Genomic DNA, 19,752 nt, shown 5'->3' on the forward strand with positions numbered 1-19,752 from the left:
AGTCGGTGTGTTGAAGTGTGAGTCGGTGTGTTGGAGTGTGAGTCGGTGTGTTGGAGTGTGAGTCGGTGTGTTGGAGTGTGTGTCGGTGTGTTGGAGTGTGAGTCGGTGTGTTGGAGTGTGAGTCGGTGTGTTGGAGTGTGAGTCGGTGTGTTGGAGTGTGAGTCGGTGTGTTGAAGTGTGAGTCGGTGTGTTGGAGTGTGTGTCGGTGTGTTGGAGTGTGTGTCGGTGTGTTGGAGTGTGTGTCGGTGTGTTGGAGTGTGAGTCGGTGTGTTGGAGTGTGAGTCGGTGTGTTGGAGTGTGAGTCGGTGTGTTGGAGTGTGAGTCGGTGTGTTGGAGTGTGAGTCGGTGTGTTGGAGTGTGAGTCGGTGTGTTGGAGTGTGAGTCGGTGTGTTGGAGTGTGAGTCGGTGTGTTGGAGTGTGAGTCGGTGTGTTGGAGTGTGAGTCGGTGTGTTGAAGTGTGAGTCGGTGTGTTGGAGTGTGTGTCGGTGTGTTGGAGTGTGTGTCGGTGTGTTGGAGTGTGAGTCGGTGTGTTGGAGTGTGAGTAAGTGTGTCTGTCGGTTTGTGTGTGTGTAGGTGTGTGTCAGAGTGTGAGTCGGTGTGTTGGAGTGTGTGTCGGTGTGTTGGAGTGTGAGTAAGTGTGTGTGTCGGTTTGTGTGTGTGTAGGTGTGTGTCGGTGTGAGTGCCAGGTGTGTGTGTGTGTGCGTGCGTGCGTGCGTGCGTGCGTGCGTGCGTGTGTGTGTGTCGGTGTGTGTGTCGGTGTGTATGTATGTGTGTCTGTGTGTGTCTGTGTGTCTGTCTGTGCTTCGTAGATTCATTATCAGCAGCTTTTCCTTATCGTAGGTTCATTATCAGCAGCTTTAACACATTAAAATGAAAGACACCATACTACATTTGTTTGCCTGCATCATGTGGTTGCATGCTTTCTTGCATCTGTGTGTTTTGAGGTGGTTCTCACCTGTTTTTCCACAGTCACCAAACCTCCCCAGACATTCCTTATGGGCTCCAATACCACACTTGGAGCACAGGTACCCCTGGTTAAAGATGCCCCTGGAAGAGAGAAGACAGGGATAACCAGTGCTAGTGTTAGTGTGTATGTGTGTGTGTGTGTGTCTTTGTGTCTTTGTGCCTGTGTCTGTGTGTGTCTGTGCAGTGTCTGTGCGTTTGTGTGTCTGTCTGTGTCTCTCCTCGTCTCTTCTCATCTCATTTCCTCCTCTCTCCTCTCCTCCTCTCTCCTCTCCTTTCTCTTCTCCTCATCTTTCCTCATCCCTCCTCTCTTCTTCATCTCTCCTCTCTCCTCTCCTCTTCATCTCTCCTCTCCTCATCTTTCCTCCTCTCTCCTCTCCTCTCCTCTCCTCTCCTCTCCTCTCCTCTCCTCTCCTCATCTCTCCTCTTCTCTCCTCTCTCCTCATCTCTCAGCGTATCTCCTCATCTTACATCCTCTCCAGAATCTCCTCTCCTTAGAAAGACTCCAGCTCATCTCTCCTCATCTCTCCTCATCTCTCCTCTCCTCCTCACCTTGTGAAAACTCAGCGTATAGTGTATTTATTTTACATAACCGCTCCAGAATCTCCTGCTCATTAGAAAGACATAAAGCACAGCATCCCCATTCTGGGAGTCTGATTCTAACCACACACACACACACACAACACACACACACACACACACACACACACACACACACACACACACACACACACACACACACACACACACACACACACACACACACACACACACACACACACACACACACACACACACACACACACACCTACACCTACACACTACACCTACACCTACACACACACACACACACACACACACACACACACACACACACACACACACACACACACTACATGACATGTGAATGACAACAACCTGTGTCTACAAACAATGAGCATATATCTGGATCACACCAGGGCAGATGTGACAAAGACCCAGTAGATGAACCTGTATGACCCCTAACCTCCCATTCTGGGTGGATGACAGTCAGGGGCATTCCTAGAACATTGATTGGAACATGCAAGAGGACAACTATACTGTGTGACCCTGTACCTTAGCAGCATGTGGCAGTAGCAACAGGATGTGATTCTGTCAAAGGTGTGCATCTTGAACTCGTGGGAGTTACTGGTGCCGTTCTCTGGACGGATGTTGGATCTACAGGACAGAGAGAGGGAGAGAAAAGACGTGAGGAAACAAGACTAGAAAAGACAACGTATTTTTTCACTGTCACATTGTGAGGTAAGGTATCTGCAGTCATCCATACATCTATATTATTCCCATCAGTGGTAAAATAGTTGGTTCACAGAGTCCAATAGTGCCAGCTGACATCACTAAACAAAAACACCACCTGGTAGCAAGCCCGAGACAGACTTCCTGATTCTTAGGTCAAGTATATTCCTGAGTGTGTTGGACTGAAGTGCTATGACATCATCGGTCTAAATGTCTCTCCTCCTGCTCCTCAATGAGCTGAGCTGAAGTCGTGGGCACAGCAGGTGGCTAACATAAAACAGCAGCGCGTGACAAAACAGCAGTTTGGGATCAGTCCTTAGTCTCTCCAGGGAGCCAAGTGACTCAGTGATTGTGTGTCAAATAAACTGAAAGAGTGTCTCTCTTCCCTCTCTCTCTCTCTCTCTCTCTCTCTCTCTCTCTCTCCCCCTCTCTCTCTCTGTCTCTCTCTCTCTCTCTCTCTCTCTCTCTCTCTCTCTCTCTCTCTCTCTCTCTCTCTCTCTCTCTCTCTCTCTCTCTCTCTCTCTCTCTCTCTCTCTCTCTCTCTCTCTCTCTCTCTCTCTCTCTCTCTCTCTCTCTCTCAGGAAGGAGACGCGTTCTGTCTCCTAGAGATGAACGTACTTTGGTGCGAAAAGTGCAAATCAATCCCAGAACAACAGCAAAGGACCTTGTGAAGATGCTGGAGGAAACAGGTACAAAAGTATCTATATCCACAGTGAAACGAGTCCTATATCGACATAACCTGAAAGGCCGCTCAGCAAGGAAGAAGCCACTGCTCCAAAACCGCCATAAAAAAGCCAGACTACGGTTTGAAACTGCACATGGGGACAAAGATTGTACTTATTTGGAAAAATGTCCTCTGGTCTGAGGAAACAAAAATAGAACTGTTTGGTCATAATGAACATCGTTATGTTTGGAGGAAAAAGGGGGAGGCTTGCAAGCAGAGGAACACCATCCCAACTGTGAAGCACGGGGGTGGCAGCATCATGTTGTGGGGGTGCTTTGCTGCAGGAGGGACTGGTGTACTTCATAAAATAGATGGCTTCATGAGGTAGGAAAATTATGTGGATATATTGAAGAAACAACTCAAGACATCAGTCAGGAAGTTAAAGCTTGGTTGCAAATGGGTCTTCCAAATGGACAATGACCCCAAGAATACTTCCAAAGTTGTGGCAAAATGGCTTAAGGACAACAAAGTCAAGGCATTGGAGTGGCCATCACAAAGCCCTGACCTCAATCCTGTAGAACATTTGTGGGCAGAACTGAAAAAGCGTGTGCGAGCAAGGAGGCCTACAAACCTGACTCAGTTACAGCAGCTCTGTCAGCTCTGTCCCACTTAATGTGGGAAGCTTGTGGAAGGATACCCAAAACGATACCAAATACTAATTGAGAGCATGTAAACTTCTGACCCACTGGGAATGTGATGAAAAAACTAAAAGCTGAAATAAATCATTCTCTCTACTATTATTCTGACATTTCACATTCTTAAAATAAAGTAGTGATCCTAACTGACCTAAGACAGGGAATTTTTACTCGGATAAAATGTCAGGAATTGTGAAAAACTGAGTTTAAATGTAGTTGGCTAAGGTGTATGTAAACTTCCGACTTCAACCGTATGTATACTACCATTCAAAAGTTTGTGGGCACTTAGAAATGCCCTTGGTTTTGAAAGAAAAGCATTTTTTTCCCCATTATGATAACATCAAATTGATCAGAAATACAGTGTAGACATTGTAAATGTTGTAAATTACTTTTTGCTATAGCAGCTGCCCCCCTGCATTGTGTTGCTATAGCAGCTGCCCCCCCTGCATTGTGTTGCTATAGCAGCAGCCCCCTGCCCCCTGCATTGTGTCGCTATAGCAGCTGCCCCCCCTGCATTGTGTTGCTATAGCAGCTGCCCCCTGCTGTGTTGCTATAGCAGCTGCCCCCTGCTGTGTGTTGCTATAGCAGCTGCCCCCTGCTGTGTGTTGCTGTGTGTTGCCATAGCAGCTGCCCCCTGCTGTGTGTTGCTATAGCAGCTGCCCCCTGCTGTGTGTTGCTATAGCAGCTGCCCCTGCTGTGTGTTGCTATAGCAGCTGCCCCCTGTGTGTGCTATAGCAGCTGCCCCCCTGCTGTGTGTTGCTATAGCAGCTGCCCCCCTGCTGTGTGTTGCTATAGCAGCTGCCCCCCTGCTGTGTGTTGCTAGCAGCTGCCCCCTGCTGTGTGTTGCTATAGCAGCTGCCCCCCCCCCCCCTGCTGTGTGTTGCTATAGCAGCTGCCCCCTGCTGTGTGTTGCTATAGCAGCTGCCCCCCTGCTGTGTGTTGCTATAGCAGCTGCCCCCCTGCTGTGTGTTGCTATAGCAGCTGCCCCCTGCTGTGTGTTGCTATAGCAGCTGCCCCAGCTGCTGTGTGTTGCTATAGCAGCTGCCCCCACTGCCTATAGCAGCTGCTGTGTGTTGCTATAGCAGCTGCCCCCCTGCTGTGTGTTGCTATAGCAGCTGCCCCCCTGCTGTGTGTTGCTATAGCAGCTGCCCCCTGCTGTGTGTTGCTATAGCAGCTGCCCCCCTGTGTGTTGCTGTGTGCTGTGTGTTGCTATAGCAGCTGCCCCCTGCTGTGTGTTGCTATAGCAGCTGCCCCCCTGCTGTGTGTGTGCTATAGCAGCTGCCCCCTGTGTGTTGCTGTGTGTGTGTGTTGCTATAGCAGCTGCCCCCTGCTGTGTGTTGCTAGCAGCTGCCCCCTGCTGTGTGTTGCTGCAGCTGCCCCCCTGCTGTGTGTTGCTATAGCAGCTGCCCCCCATGCTGTGTGTTGCTATAGCAGCTGCCCCCTGCTGTGTGTTGCTATAGCAGCTGCCCCCTGCTGTGTGTTGCTATAGCAGCTGCCCCCCTGCTGTGTGTTGCTATAGCAGCTGCCCCCTGCTGTGTGTTGCTGCTGTGTGTGTGTTGCTATAGCAGCTGCCCCCTGCTGTGTGTTGCTATAGCAGCTGCCCCCTGCTGTGTGTTGCTATAGCAGCTGCCCCCTGCTGTGTGTTGCTATAGCAGCTGCCCCCTGCTGTGTGTTGCTATAGCAGCTGCCCCCCCTGCTGTGTGTTGCTATAGCAGCTGCCCCCCTGCTGTGTGTTGCTATAGCAGCTGCCCCCACCTGCTGTGTGTTGCTATAGCAGCTGCCCCCCTGCTGTGTGTTGCTATAGCAGCTGCCCCCCTGCTGTGTGTTGCTATAGCAGCTGCCCCCTGCTGTGTGTTGCTATAGCAGCTGCCCCCCTGCTGTGTGTTGCTATAGCAGCTGCCCCCTGCTGTGTGTTGCTGTGTGCTGTGTGTTGCTATAGCAGCTGCCCCCTGCTGTGTGTTGCTATAGCAGCTGCCCCCCTGCTGTGTGTTGCTATAGCAGCTGCCCCCCTGCTGTGTGTTGCTATAGCAGCTGCCCCCTGCTGTGTGTTGCAGCTGCCCCCTGTGTGTGTTGCTATAGCAGCTGCCCCCTGCTGTGTGTTGCTATAGCAGCTGCCCCCCTGCTGTGTGTTGCTATAGCAGCTGCCCCCCTGCTGTGTGTTGCTATAGCAGCTGCCCCCCCCCTGCTGTGTGTGTTGCTGTGTAGCAGCTGCCCCCACCTGCTGTGTGTTGCTATAGCAGCTGCCCCCCCTGCTGTGTGTTGCTATAGCAGCTGCCCCTGCTGTGTGTGTGCTATAGCAGCTGCCCCCCTGCTGTGTGTTGCCCCCCTGCTGTGTGTTGCTATAGCAGCTGCCCCCCTGCTGTGTGTTGCTATAGCAGCTGCCCCCTGCTGTGTGTTGCTATAGCAGCTGCCCCCCCTGCTGTGTGTTGCTATAGCAGCTGCCCCCTGCTGTGTGTTGCTATAGCAGCTGCCCCCCCTGCTGTGTGTTGCTATAGCAGCTGCCCCCCCTGCTGTGTGTTGCTATAGCAGCTGCCCCCACCTGCTGTGTGTTGCTATAGCAGCTGCCCCCCCTGCTGTGTGTTGCTATAGCAGCTGCCCCCCCTGCTGTGTGTTGCTATAGCAGCTGCCCCCCCTGCTGTGTGTTGCTATAGCAGCTGCCCCCACCTGCTGTGTGTTGCTATAGCAGCTGCTGTGTGTTGCCAGCTGCCCCCCTGCTGTGTGTTGCTATAGCAGCTGCCCCCTGCTGTGTGTTGCTATAGCAGCTGTCCCCCCTGCTGTGTGTTGCTATAGCAGCTGCCCCCTGCTGTGTGTTGCTATAGCAGCTGCCCCCTCCCCAGCTGCCCCCACCTGTGTGTTGCTATAGCAGCTGCCCCCCTGCTGTGTGTTGCTATAGCAGCTGTCCCTGTGTGTTGCCAGCTGCTGTGTGTTGCTATAGCAGCTGCCCCCCTGCTGTGTGTTGCTATAGCAGCTGCCCCCTGCTGTGTGTTGCTATAGCAGCTGCCCCCTGCTGTGTGTTGCTATAGCAGCTGCCCCCCCCTGCTGTGTGTTGCTATAGCAGCTGCCCCCCTGCTGTGTGTTGCTATAGCAGCTGCCCCCCCTGCTGTGTGTTGCTATAGCAGCTGCCCCCCTGCTGTGTGTTGCTATAGCAGCTGCCCCCTGTGTGTTGCCCCTGCTGTGTGTTGCTATGTATAGCAGCTGCCCCCTGCTGTGTGTTGCTATAGCAGCTGCCCCCCTGCTGTGTGTTGCCATAGCAGCTGCCCCCCCTGCTGTGTGTTGCTATAGCAGCTGCCCCCCCTGCTGTGTGTTGCTATAGCAGCTGCCCCCTGCTGTGTGTTGCCAGCTGCCCCCTGCTGTGTGTTGCTAGCAGCTGCCCCCCCCTGCTGTGTGTTGCTATAGCAGCTGCCCCCTGCTGTGTGTTGCTATAGCAGCTGCCCCCTGCTGTGTGTTGCTATAGCAGCTGCCCCCCTGCTGTGTGTTGCTATAGCAGCTGCCCCCACCTGCTGTGTGTGCCCCCTGCTGTGTGTTGCTATAGCAGCTGCCCCCTGCTGTGTGTGCTCCCCCTGCTGTGTGTTGCTATAGCAGCTGCCCCCCTGCTGTGTGTTGCTATAAGTAGCAGCTGCCCCCCCACTGCTGTGTGTTTTGTTATAGCAGCTGCCCCCTGCTGTGTACACAGGTGGTGTGTTGCTATAGCAGCTGCCCCCCTGCAAATGACTGTGTTGCTACCAGCTGCCCCCTGCTGTGTGTTGCTATAGCAGCTGCCCCCTGCTGTGTGTTACACTGCCCCCTGCTGTGTGTTCAGCAATGTCCCCTGCTGTGTGTTGCTATAGCAGCTGTCCCCCCTGCTGTGTGTTACTATAGCACTTGCCCCCTGCTGTGTGACAGCTGCCCCCTGCTTGTGTTGCTATAGCAGCTGCCCCCCAGTCCAGTGTGTTGGGGTTTAGCAGCTGCCCCCCTGCTGTGTGTTGAACCAGTAGCAGCTGCCCCCTGCTGTGTGTTGCTATAGCAGCTGCCCCCTGCTGTGTGTTGCTAAATAGCAGCTGTCCCCACCTGCTGTGTGTTGCTATAGCAGCTGCCCCCCCCCCCCCTGCTGTGTGTCCTCCTCCTCCTCTCTAAGATAAGTAAGATAAGTACAGTATGACACGTTCCCCTCTCCCCTACTAGCATTACCAGGTGTGTTTGTGTTTGGCTGATGACACGTACCTGTTAGTACACAGGTGGGAGTGAAGTCCTCAGCAAATGACTGAAAGAGACCACATAGGACTTGGCAGGGACAATAGTCCTATGGCCAACTGTGCACTTAGTTCAGTCAATGGCTGACTTGTTAAAACTCATTCTGAGTAAGAGCCACTATTCAGCCTCTTTGTCAAGACATTGTTACATCTCCAGCCTATTGCAGAGATTCAGTCCAGTCCAGTAATATACTGGGGTTTATCGAAGTTTACGCCACCGGTGATTCATTTGAACCAGTAAGCATCCCCTTAATATTTAAATAGATTATACATCCCCTTTATATTTAAATAGATTATACATCCCCTTTATATTTAAATAGATTATACATCCCCTTAACATTTACATAGTTCATACATCCCCTTAATATTTAAATAGATCATACATCCCCTTAATATTTAAATAGATTATACATCCCCTTTATATTTAAATAGATTATACATCCCCTTAACATTTACATAGTTCATACATCCCCTTAATATTTAAATAGATTATACATCCCCTTTATATTTAAATAGATTATACATCCCCTTTATATTTAAATAGATTATACATCCCCTTTATATTTAAATAGATTATACATCCCCTTTATATTTAAATAGTTCATACATCCCCTTTATATTTAAATAGTTCATACATCCCCTTAATATTTAAATAGATTATACATCCCCTTTATATTTAAATATATTATACATCCCCTTTATATTTAAATAGTTCATACATCCCCTTTATATTTAAATAGATTATACATCCCCTTTATATTTAAATAGTTCATACATCCCCTTTATATTTAAATAGATTATACATCCCCTTTATATTGAAATAGATTATACATCCCCTTTATATTTAAATAGATTATACATCCCCTTAATATTTAAATAGATTATACATCCTCTTTATATTTAAATAGACTATACATCCCCTTTATATTTAAATAGTTCATACATCCCCTTTATATTTAAATATATTATACATCCCATTTATATTTAAATAGTTCATACACCCCCTTAATATTTAAATAGTTCATACATCCCCTTTATATTTAAATAAATTGTACATCCCCTTTATATTTAAATAGTTCATACATCCCCTTTATATTTAAATAGATTATACATCCCCTTTATATTTAAATAGACTATACATCCCCTTTATATTTAAATAGTTCATACATCCCCTTTATATTTAAATAGATTATACATCCCCTTAATATTTAAATAGATTATACATCCCCTTTATATTTAAATAGATTATACATCCCCTTTATATTTAAATAGATTATACATCCCCTTTATATTTAAATAGATTATTCATCCCCTTTATATTTAAATAGTTCATACATCCCCTTTATATTTACATAGATTATACATCCCCTTTATATTTAAATAGATTATACATCCCCTTTATATTTAAATTGATTATACATCCCCTTTATATTTAAATAGATTATACATCCCCTTTATATTTAAATAGATTATACATCCCCTTTGTATTTAAATAGATTATACATCCCCTTTATATTTAAATAGACTATACATCCCCTTTATATTTAAATAGTTCATACATCCCCTTTATATTTAAATAGATTATACATCCCCTTTATATTTAAATAGATTATACATCCCCTTAATATTTAAATAGATTATACATCCCCTTTATATTTAAATAGATTATACATCCCCTTTATATTTAAATAGTTCATACATCCTCTTTATATTTAAATAGATTATACATCCCCTTTATATTTAAATAGATTATACATCCCCTTTATATTTAAATAGATTATACATCCCCTTTATATTTAAATAGATTATACATCCCCTTTATATTTAAATAGATTATACATCCCCTTTATACTTAAATAGACTATACATCCCCTTTATATTTAAATAGATTATACATCCCCTTTATATTTAAATAGACTATACATCCTCTTTATATTTAAATAGATTATACATCCCCTTAATATTTAAATAGATTATACATCCTCTTTATATTTAAATAGATTATACATCCCCTTAATATTTAAATAGATTATACATCCCCTTAATATTTAAATAGATTATACATCCCCTTAATATTTAAATAGATTATACATCCCCTTTATATTTAAATACATCCTCTTGTGGCGGTCATTAATCACATTCTGTACAGACCTGAAGAGTGACCCATCAGTACTGTGGTGGTCATTAATCACACTCTGTACAGACAGTAGAAGACACACACTATATGTCTCTCTCACAGAACACTCACAACACTCACATGGCTACAGGAGTGAGGCAGAGGTGAGACATGGGACAGAAGACTCACATGGCCATGCCAAACTGCTCCAGCCACTTCTTCCTCAGCTCCTTGGTCTTGAAGAAGAACTCGAAGCCGCTCTGCCCCTGGTCGTGTGCTAGGTAGAGCCCATAGGACCACTACAACAGAGGGATGAGAATGTCAACTAGAAAGAGACAGATAGAGGGGGTCATCAAGCGGTAGAAGATGGGAGTGAACATAGAAAGAGAGAGAGTGGGGTACACAGGGGTAGAGAGAGAGAGCACAGAGAGGACAGAGAGAGAGGACAGAGAAAGAGAGGACAGAGGAAGAGGACAGAGCGTGAGAGAGAGGACAGAGAAAGAACAGAGAGAGAGAGGGAGGACAGAGAGAGAGGACACAGAGAGAGAGAGGACAGAGAGAAAGAGAGGACAGAGAGAGAGAACAGAGAGAACAGAGAGAGAGAGGACAGGGAGAGAGAGAAGACAGAGAGAGAGGACAGAGAGAGAGAGGATAGAGTGAGAGAGAGATAACAGAGAGAGAGGACAGGGAGAGAGAGGACAGAGAGAGAGAGAGAACAGAGAGAGAGGACAGAGTGAGAGAGAAGACAGAGAGAGAGGACAGAGTGAGAGAGAGAGAGAGAGAGGACAGATAGAGGACAGAGAGAGAGAACAGAGAGAGGACAGAGAGAAAGAAAGAGAGAGACATTTCAAATGTCTATCCTTTTGGAACTTCTGTGAGTGTAATGTTTACTGTTAATTTGTATTGTTTATTTCAATTTTGTATATTATCTACTTCACTTGCATTTGGCAATGTTAACATATGTCTCCCATGCCAATAAAGCCCTTAAATTTAATTGAGAGAGAACGAGAGAAAGAGAGAGTTCCCAGAGTTCTCCTGGCCAGGTGTCTATGTAGCCCCAGACAACGAGGCGGACAAGACACTTCAGGACTTAATCACTAACGATTAGCCACTTCAAAGACTAGCCATTACTCCAGCCTCTGTGATAACAACCTGCTTCAACCACCTCTCCTTGTTAATACTCAGAGAGGAAGTTGTCTTGAAAAATATAACTCTGACCCAAATGTCGGCACAATAAACAAGTGGTAATATTGTGTGTTCTGCTGTATTAGGCCTCTGTAGCCTACATGTACTGTACTGCTCAGTGCTCAGGGAAGCTGTATCCTACATGTACTGTACTGCTCAGTGCACAGGGAAGCTGTATCCTACATGTACTGTACTGCTCAGTGCTCAGGGAAGCTGTAGCCTACATGTACTGTACTGCTCAGTGCACAGGGAAGCTGTGGCCTACATGTACTGTACTGCTCAGTGCACAGGGAAGCTGTAGCCTACATGTACTGTACTGCTCAGTGCACAGGGAAGCTGTATCCTACATGTACTGTACTGCTCAGTGCACAGGGAAGCTGTGGCCTACATGTACTGTACTGCCCAGTGCTCAGGGAAGCTGTAGCCTACATGTACTGTACTGCTCAGTGCTCAGGGAAGCTGTATCCTACATGTACTGTACTGCTCAGTGCTCAGGGAAGCTGTAGCCTACATGTACTGTACTGCTCAGTGCACAGGGAAGCTGTATCCTACATGTACTGTACTGCTCAGTGCTCAGGGAAGCTGTATCCTACATGTACTGTACTGTACTGCAGTGCACAGGGAAGCTGTATCCTACATGTACTGTACTGCTCAGTGCTCAGGGAAGCTGTATCCTACATGTACTGTACTGCTCAGTGCACAGGGAAGCTGTGGTACTGTACTGCTCAGTGCATGTACCTACATGTACTGCTGCAGTGCTCAGGGAAGCTGTAGCCTACATGTACTGTACTGCTCAGTGCACAGGGAAGCTGTACTGCCAGTACATGTACTGTACTGCTCAGTGCTCAGGGAAGCTGTAGCCTACATGTACTGTACTGCTCAGTGCTCAGGAAGCTGTGGGGAAGCCTACATGTACTGTACTGCTCAGTGCACAGGGAAGCTGTATCCTACATGTACTGTACTGCTCAGTGCTCAGGGAAGCTGTATCCTACATGTACTGTACTGCTCAGTGCTCAGGAAGCTGTGTACCTACATGTACTGTACTGCTCAGTGCACAGGGAAGCTGTATCCTACATGTACTGTACTGCTCAGTGCTCAGGGAAGCTGTATCCTACATGTACTGTACTGCTCAGTGCTCAGGGAAGCTGTGGCCTACATGTACTGTACTGCTCAGTGCTCAGGGAAGCTGTGGCCTACATGTACTGTACTGCTCAGTGCTCAGGGAAGCTGTAGCCTACATGTACTGTACTGCTCAGTGCTCAGGGAAGCTGTGGCCTACATGTACTGTACTGCTCAGTGCACAGGGAAGCTGTATCCTACATGTACTGTACTGCTCAGTGCACAGGGAAGCTGTGGCCTACATGTACTGTACTGCTCAGTGCTCAGGGAAGCTGTAGCCTACATGTACTGTACTGCTCAGTGCTCAGGGAAGCTGTGGCCTACATGTACTGTACTGCTCAGTGCACAGGGAAGCTGTATCCTACATGTACTGTACTGCTCAGTGCTCAGGGAAGCTGTATCCTACATGTACTGTACTGCTCAGTGCACAGGGAAGCTGTAGCCTACATGTACTGTACTGCTCAGTGCACAGGGAAGCTGTATCCTACATGTACTGTACTGCTCAGTGCTCAGGGAAGCTGTATCCTACATGTACTGTACTGCTCAGTGCTCAGGGAAGCTGTATCCTACATGTACTGTACTGCTCAGTGCACAGGGAAGCTGTATCCTACATGTACTGTACTGCTTAGTGCACAGGGAAGCTGTAGCCTACATGTACTGTACTGCTCAGTGCACAGGGAAGCTGTAGCCTACATGTACTGTACTGCTCAGTGCTCAGGGAAGCTGTATCCTACATGTACTGTACTGCTCAGTGCTCAGGGAAGCTGTATCCTACATGTACTGTACTGCTCAGTGCTCAGGGAAGCTGTATCCTACATGTACTGTACTGCTCAGTGCTCAGGGAAGCTGTATCCTACATGTACTGTACTGCTCAGTGCTCAGGGAAGCTGTATCCTACATGTACTGTACTGCTCAGTGCACAGGGAAGCTGTATCCTACATGTACTGTACTGCTCAGTGCACAGGGAAGCTGTATCCTACATGTACTGTACTGCTCAGTGCTCAGGGAAGCTGTATCCTACATGTACTGTACTGCTCAGTGCACAGGGAAGCTGTATCCTACATGTACTGTACTGCTCAGTGCTCAGGGAAGCTGTATCCTACATGTACTGTACTGCTCAGGGAAGCTGTAGTGTACACAGCACAGGAAGCTGTATCCTACATGTACTGTACTGCTCAGTGCACAGGGAAGCTGTATCCTACATGTACTGTACTGCTCAGTGCTCAGGCACAGGGAAGCTGTATCCTACATGTACTGTACTGCTCAGTGCTCAGGGAAGCTGTATCCTACATGTACTGTACTGCTCAGTGCTCAGGGAAGCTGTATCCTACATGTACTGTACTGCTCAGTGCTCAGTGCACAGGGAAGCTGTATCCTACATGTACTGTACTGCTCAGTGCACAGGGAAGCTGTATCCTACATGTACTGTACTGCTCAGTGCACAGGGAAGCTGTATCCTACATGTACTGTACTGCTCAGTGCACAGGGAAGCTGTATCCTACATGTACTGTACTGCTCAGTGCTCAGGGAAGCTGTATCCTACATGTACTGTACTGCTCAGTGCACAGGGAAGCTGTATCCTACATGTACTGTACTGCTCAGTGCACAGGGAAGCTGTATCCTACATGTACTGTACTGCTCAGTGCACAGGGAAGCTGTATCCTACATGTACTGTACTGCTCAGTGCTCAGGGAAGCTGTATCCTACATGTACTGTACTGCTCAGTGCTCAGGGAAGCTGTGGCCTACATGTACTGTACTGCTCAGTGCACAGGGAAGCTGTATCCTACATGTACTGTACTGCTCAGTGCTCAGGGAAGCTGTATCCTACATGTACTGTACTGCTCAGTGCTCAGGGAAGCTGTGGCCTACATGTACTGTACTGCTCAGTGCACAGGGAAGCTGTATCCTACATGTACTGTACTGCTCAGTGCTCAGGGAAGCTGTATCCTACATGTACTGTACTGCTCAGTGCTCAGGGGAAGCTGTATCCTACATGTACTGTACTGCTCAGTGCACAGGGAAGCTGTATCCTACATGTACTGTACTGCTCAGTGCACAGGGAAGCTGTATCCTACATGTACTGTACTGCTCAGTGCACAGGGAAGCTGTATCCTACATGTACTGTACTGCTCAGTGCTCAGGGAAGCTGTATCCTACATGTACTGTACTGCTCAGTGCTCAGGGAAGCTGTATCCTACATGTACTGTACTGCTCAGTGCTCAGGGAAGCTGTATCCTACATGTACTGTACTGCTCAGTGCTCAGGGAAGCTGTATCCTACATGTACTGTACTGCTCAGTGCTCAGGGAAGCTGTATCCTACATGTACTGTACTGCTCAGTGCACAGGGAAGCTGTATCCTACATGTACTGTACTGCTCAGTGCACAGGGAAGCTGTATCCTACATGTACTGTACTGCTCAGTGCTCAGGGAAGCTGTATCCTACATGTACTGTACTGCTCAGTGCACAGGGAAGCTGTATCCTACATGTACTGTACTGCTCAGTGCTCAGGGAAGCTGTATCCTACATGTACTGTACTGCTCAGTGCTCAGTGCACAGGGAAGCTGTATCCTACATGTACTGTACTGCTCAGTGCACAGGGAAGCTGTATCCTACATGTACTGTACTGCTCAGTGCTCAGGGAAGCTGTATCCTACATGTACTGTACTGCTCAGTGCTCAGGGAAGCTGTATCCTACATGTACTGTACTGCTCAGTGCTCAGGGAAGCTGTATCCTACATGTACTGTACTGCTCAGTGCTCAGTGCACAGGGAAGCTGTATCCTACATGTACTGTACTGCTCAGTGCACAGGGAAGCTGTATCCTACATGTACTGTACTGCTCAGTGCACAGGGAAGCTGTATCCTACATGTACTGTACTGCTCAGTGCACAGGGAAGCTGTATCCTACATGTACTGTACTGCTCAGTGCTCAGGGAAGCTGTATCCTACATGTACTGTACTGCTCAGTGCACAGGGAAGCTGTGGCCTACATGTACTGTACTGCTCAGTGCTCAGGGAAGCTGTAGCCTACATGTACTGTACTGCTCAGTGCACAGGGAAGCTGTTGCCTACATGTACTGTACTGCTCAGTGCTCAGGGAAGCTGTAGCCTACATGTACTGTACTGCTCAGTGCTCAGGGAAGCTGTGGCCTACATGTACTTTACTACTGCTCAGTGCACAGGGAAGCTGTATCCTACATGTACTGTACTGCTCAGTGCACAGGGAAGCTGTATCCTACATGTACTGTACTGCTCAGTGCACAGGGAAGCTGTATCCTACATGTACTGTACTGCTCAGTGCTCAGGAAGCTGTATCCTACATGTACTGTACTGCTCAATGCACAGGGAAGCTGTATCCTACATGTACTGTACTGCTCAGTGCTCAGGGAAGCTGTAGCCTACATGTACTGTACTGCTCAGTGCTCAGGGAAGCTGTATCCTACATGTACTGTACTGCTCAGTGCTCAGGGAAGCTGTATCCTACATGTACTGTACTGCTCAGTGCACAGGGAAGCTGTATCCTACATGTACTGTACTGCTCAGTGCTCAGGGAAGCTGTATCCTACATGTACTGTACTGCTCAGTGCTCAGGGAAGCTGTATCCTACATGTACTGTACTGCTCAGTGCACGGGGAAGCTGTGCTCATAAAACAATAAAACAGACTTTAAAAAGGGCAATCTGGGATTTAAACAACAACAAATGAATGCGTCAAGTCCAGATTTCCCCTTTAAAGTGGCCTTTAGGTTATAGTCCCATTCATCACTCAGAGCTCAGAGGTATAGTGGTCAGGGTAAGCCGCCAGCTAATCAGATAAGAGAAAGAGAGCCTCTTGGCCAATCACACAGGGTGTGTAGGGGGGTAGATGAAGGGGTGTGTGAAAACAGGTACAGTATAAACCAGCTTATCTGGATGAGTAGGTCTCTAGAGTTATAGGATAGACAATGGTCTTAAAGTAACAGGAACGAAGCATGTTGCTGATGGTCTTAAAGTAACAGCATGTTGCTGATGGTCTTAAAGTAACAGGAACGATGCATGTTGCTGATGGTCTTAAAGTAACAGCATGTTGCTGATGGTCTTAAAGTAACAGCATGTTGCTGATGGTCTTAAAGTAACAGCATGTTGCTGATGGTCTTAAAGTAACAGCATGTTGCTGATGGTCTTAAAGTAACAGCATGTTGCTGATGGTCTTAAAGTAACAGGAACGAAGCATGTTGCTGATGGTCTTAAAGTAACAGCATGTTGCTGATGGTCTTAAAGTAACAGGAACGATGCATGTTGCTGATGGTCTTAAAGTAACAGCATGTTGCTGATGGTCTTAAAGTAACAGCATGTTGCTGATGGTCTTAAAGTAACAGCATGTTGCTGATGGTCTTAAAGTAACAGCATGTTGCTGATGGTCTTAAAGTAACAGCATGTTGCTGATGGTCTTAAAGTAACAGCATGTTGCTGATGGTCTTAAAGTAACAGCATGTTGCTGATGGTCTTAAAGTAACAGCATGTTGCTGATGGTCTTAAAGTAACAGCATGTTGCTGATGGTCTTAAAGTAACAGGAACGATGCATGTTGCTGATGGTCTTAAAGTAACAGCATGTTGCTGATGGTCTTAAAGTAACAGCATGTTGCTGATGGTCTTAAAGTAACAGCATGTTGCTGATGGTCTTAAAGTAACAGCATGTTGCTGATGGTCTTAAAGTAACAGCATGTTGCTGATGGTCTTAAAGTAACAGGAACGAAGCATGTTGCTGATGGTCTTAAAGTAACAGCATGTTGCTGATGGTCTTAAAGTAACAGCATGTTGCTGATGGTCTTAAAGTAACAGCATGTTGCTGATGGTCTTAAAGTAACAGGAACGATGCATGTTGCTGATGGTCTTAAAGTAACAGCATGTTGCTGATGGTCTTAAAGTAAAAAGCATGTTGCTGATGGTCTTAAAGTAACAGCATGTTGCTGATGGTCTTAAAGTAACAGCATGTTGCTGATGGTCTTAAAGTAACAGGAACGATGCATGTTGCTGATGGTCTTAAAGTAACAGCATGTTGCTGATGGTCTTAAAGTAACAGCATGTTGCTGATGGTCTTAAAGTAACAGGAACGATGCATGTTGCTGATGGTCTTAAAGTAACAGCATGTTGCTGATGGTCTTAAAGTAACAGCATGTTGCTGATGGTCTTAAAGTAACAGCATGTTGCTGATGGTCTTAAAGTAACAGCATGTTGCTGATGGTCTTAAAGTAACAGCATGGTCTTAAAGTTGCTGATGGTCTTAAAGTAACAGCATGTTGCTGATGGTCTTAAAGTAACAGCATGTTGCTGATGGTCTTAAAGTAACAGCATGTTGCTGATGGTCTTAAAGTAACAGCATGTTGCTGATGGTCTTAAAGTAACAGCATGTTGCTGATGGTCTTAAAGTAACAGCATGTTGCTGATGGTCTTAAAGTAACAGGAACGATGCATGTTGCTGATGGTCTTAAAGTAACAGCATGTTGCTGATGGTCTTAAAGTAACAGCATGTTGCTGATGGTCTTAAAGTAACAGCATGTTGCTGATGGTCTTAAAGTAACAGCATGTTGCTGATGGTCTTAAAGTAACAGCATGTTGCTGATGGTCTTAAAGTAACAGCATGTTGCTGATGGTCTTAAAGTAACAGCATGTTGCTGATGGTCTTAAAGTAACAGCATGTTGCTGATGGTCTTAAAGTAACAGCATGTTGCTGATGGTCTTAAAGTAACAGCATGTTGCTGATGGTCTTAAAGTAACAGCATGTTGCTGATGGTCTTAAAGTAACAGCATGTTGCTGATGGTCTTAAAGTAACAGCATGTTGCTGATGGTCTTAAAGTAACAGGAACGATGCATGTTGCTGATGGTCTTAAAGTAACAGCATGTTGCTGATGGTCTTAAAGTAACAGCATGTTGCTGATGGTCTTAAAGTAACAGCATGTTGCTGATGGTCTTAAAGTAACAGCATGTTGCTGATGGTCTTAAAGTAACAGGAACGATGCATGTTGCTGAGATTTTATAAATATTGTCTTATTTTTTTAAACAAATGAGAGCTATTATAATAAGGCAAAATGATGATTATCTCCGGCAACCAATTCTACAATGTATCATTATCCAGAAAGGTGGATATCATACATCAGGTGCTTGTTGTTGCTGTGTGTGTGTGTGTGTGTGTGTGTGTGTGTGTGTGTGTGTGTGTGTGTGTGTGTGTGTGTGTGTGTGTGTGTGTGTGTGTGTGTGTGTGTGTGTGTGTGTGTGTGTGTGCGCGCGTGCTTGTGTTTTATAATAAGTTGATGTGTGTGTGTGTGTGTGTGTGTGTGTGTGTGTGTGTGTGTGTGTGTGTGTGTGTGTGTGTGTGTGTGTGTGTGTGTGTGTGTGTGTGTGTGTGTGTGTGTGTGTGTGTGTGTGTGTGTGTGTGTGTGTGTGTGTGTGTGTGTTTGTGTTCGTACCATCAGGCACAAGGAGATGTTTAATAAAAACACCATCTGGAGCGAAAAATCAAGCTGTTCCATCCTTCAAACTGACACAATTATCTAATGAATCAACGTGGCCAATCTGAATACGTGTCTGAGTGGCTTTTAGTCAAACACCTCCTAAAAGTGACTAAATAAAAGTATAGCACGACCCCGTCTGGACAGTACCGTCTGAGCTACAACAAACACTTCCCTTAAACATAATCATTAAAGTGGGAATAAATTGAAGAATGATAAAAAGCTATAATTTTATTATGTCTCTGTCATGAATACACACACACACACACACACACACACACACACACACACACACACACACACACACACACACACACACACACACACACACACACACACACACACACACACACACACACACACACACACACACACACACACACACACACACACACACACACACACACCTTTCTGGTCTCCTTGTCTGACGTGGGGTTGTTAGTGATCTTGAAGTGATACAGGGTGATCACCTCCTTCATCTCGTAGTTGTCTCCTCTCCTCTTACAGAGGATCACAGCAGCATCGAACAGGAAGATGTGCCTGTCAGGGGGGGAAAATCACAGAGGTAGAAAGATTTTATGTTGTTGTTGTTGTTGTTGTTGACAGGACTATTTCACAGTGCTTTATTCCCCCAAATACACAACGTTTCCTCTTCACAGTCTTGGTCAGATGAGATAATAATAATACTACTAATAATAATAATAACTATCTTTGTATGGTGCTTTTCAATGCAGGTAACAAAGAGCTTCACGTCACAAATTAATAAAAGAAAAGTACTGACAAAAACAAAACAAACAAAAACAGGAGGAAGGAAAATGAAACCACATATCGAATTAAAATCATACATTGAAGTCATACATTAAAAACGTCTTGATAAAAGTGTTTCTTCAGCAGGGATTTAAAAAGAGACACTGAATCTACAAGGAGGTGGAATGACGGACACCATTCTGTGAGCTAACAGGATTTAAAAAGAGACACTCAATCTACAAGGAGGAGAAATGACGGACACCATTCTGTG

The 19,752-nt window shown here is 46.3% G+C and overlaps 1 protein-coding gene across 3 annotated transcripts in view; it reads right to left on the reverse strand.

Moving 5' to 3' along the window:
* LOC118372903 (guanine nucleotide exchange factor VAV3-like) overlaps positions 1-19,752 on the reverse strand; it is a 257,830-nt gene that overhangs the window by 91,033 nt on the left and 147,045 nt on the right. For all 3 annotated transcript variants that reach the window (XM_052499406.1, XM_052499404.1, XM_052499407.1), the window contains exons 14-17: positions 19,142-19,274; positions 10,129-10,238; positions 2,059-2,160; positions 956-1,047 (exon numbers count right to left, since the gene is read on the reverse strand). In XM_052499406.1, the coding sequence (XP_052355366.1) occupies positions 956-1,047; positions 2,059-2,160; positions 10,129-10,238; positions 19,142-19,274 (437 nt within the window). The remainder of the gene's footprint in view (positions 1-955; positions 1,048-2,058; positions 2,161-10,128; positions 10,239-19,141; positions 19,275-19,752) is intronic.

Source organism: Oncorhynchus keta, chromosome 4, assembly GCF_023373465.1.
Source record: "Oncorhynchus keta strain PuntledgeMale-10-30-2019 chromosome 4, Oket_V2, whole genome shotgun sequence".
Taxonomy (NCBI): domain Eukaryota; kingdom Metazoa; phylum Chordata; class Actinopteri; order Salmoniformes; family Salmonidae; genus Oncorhynchus; species Oncorhynchus keta.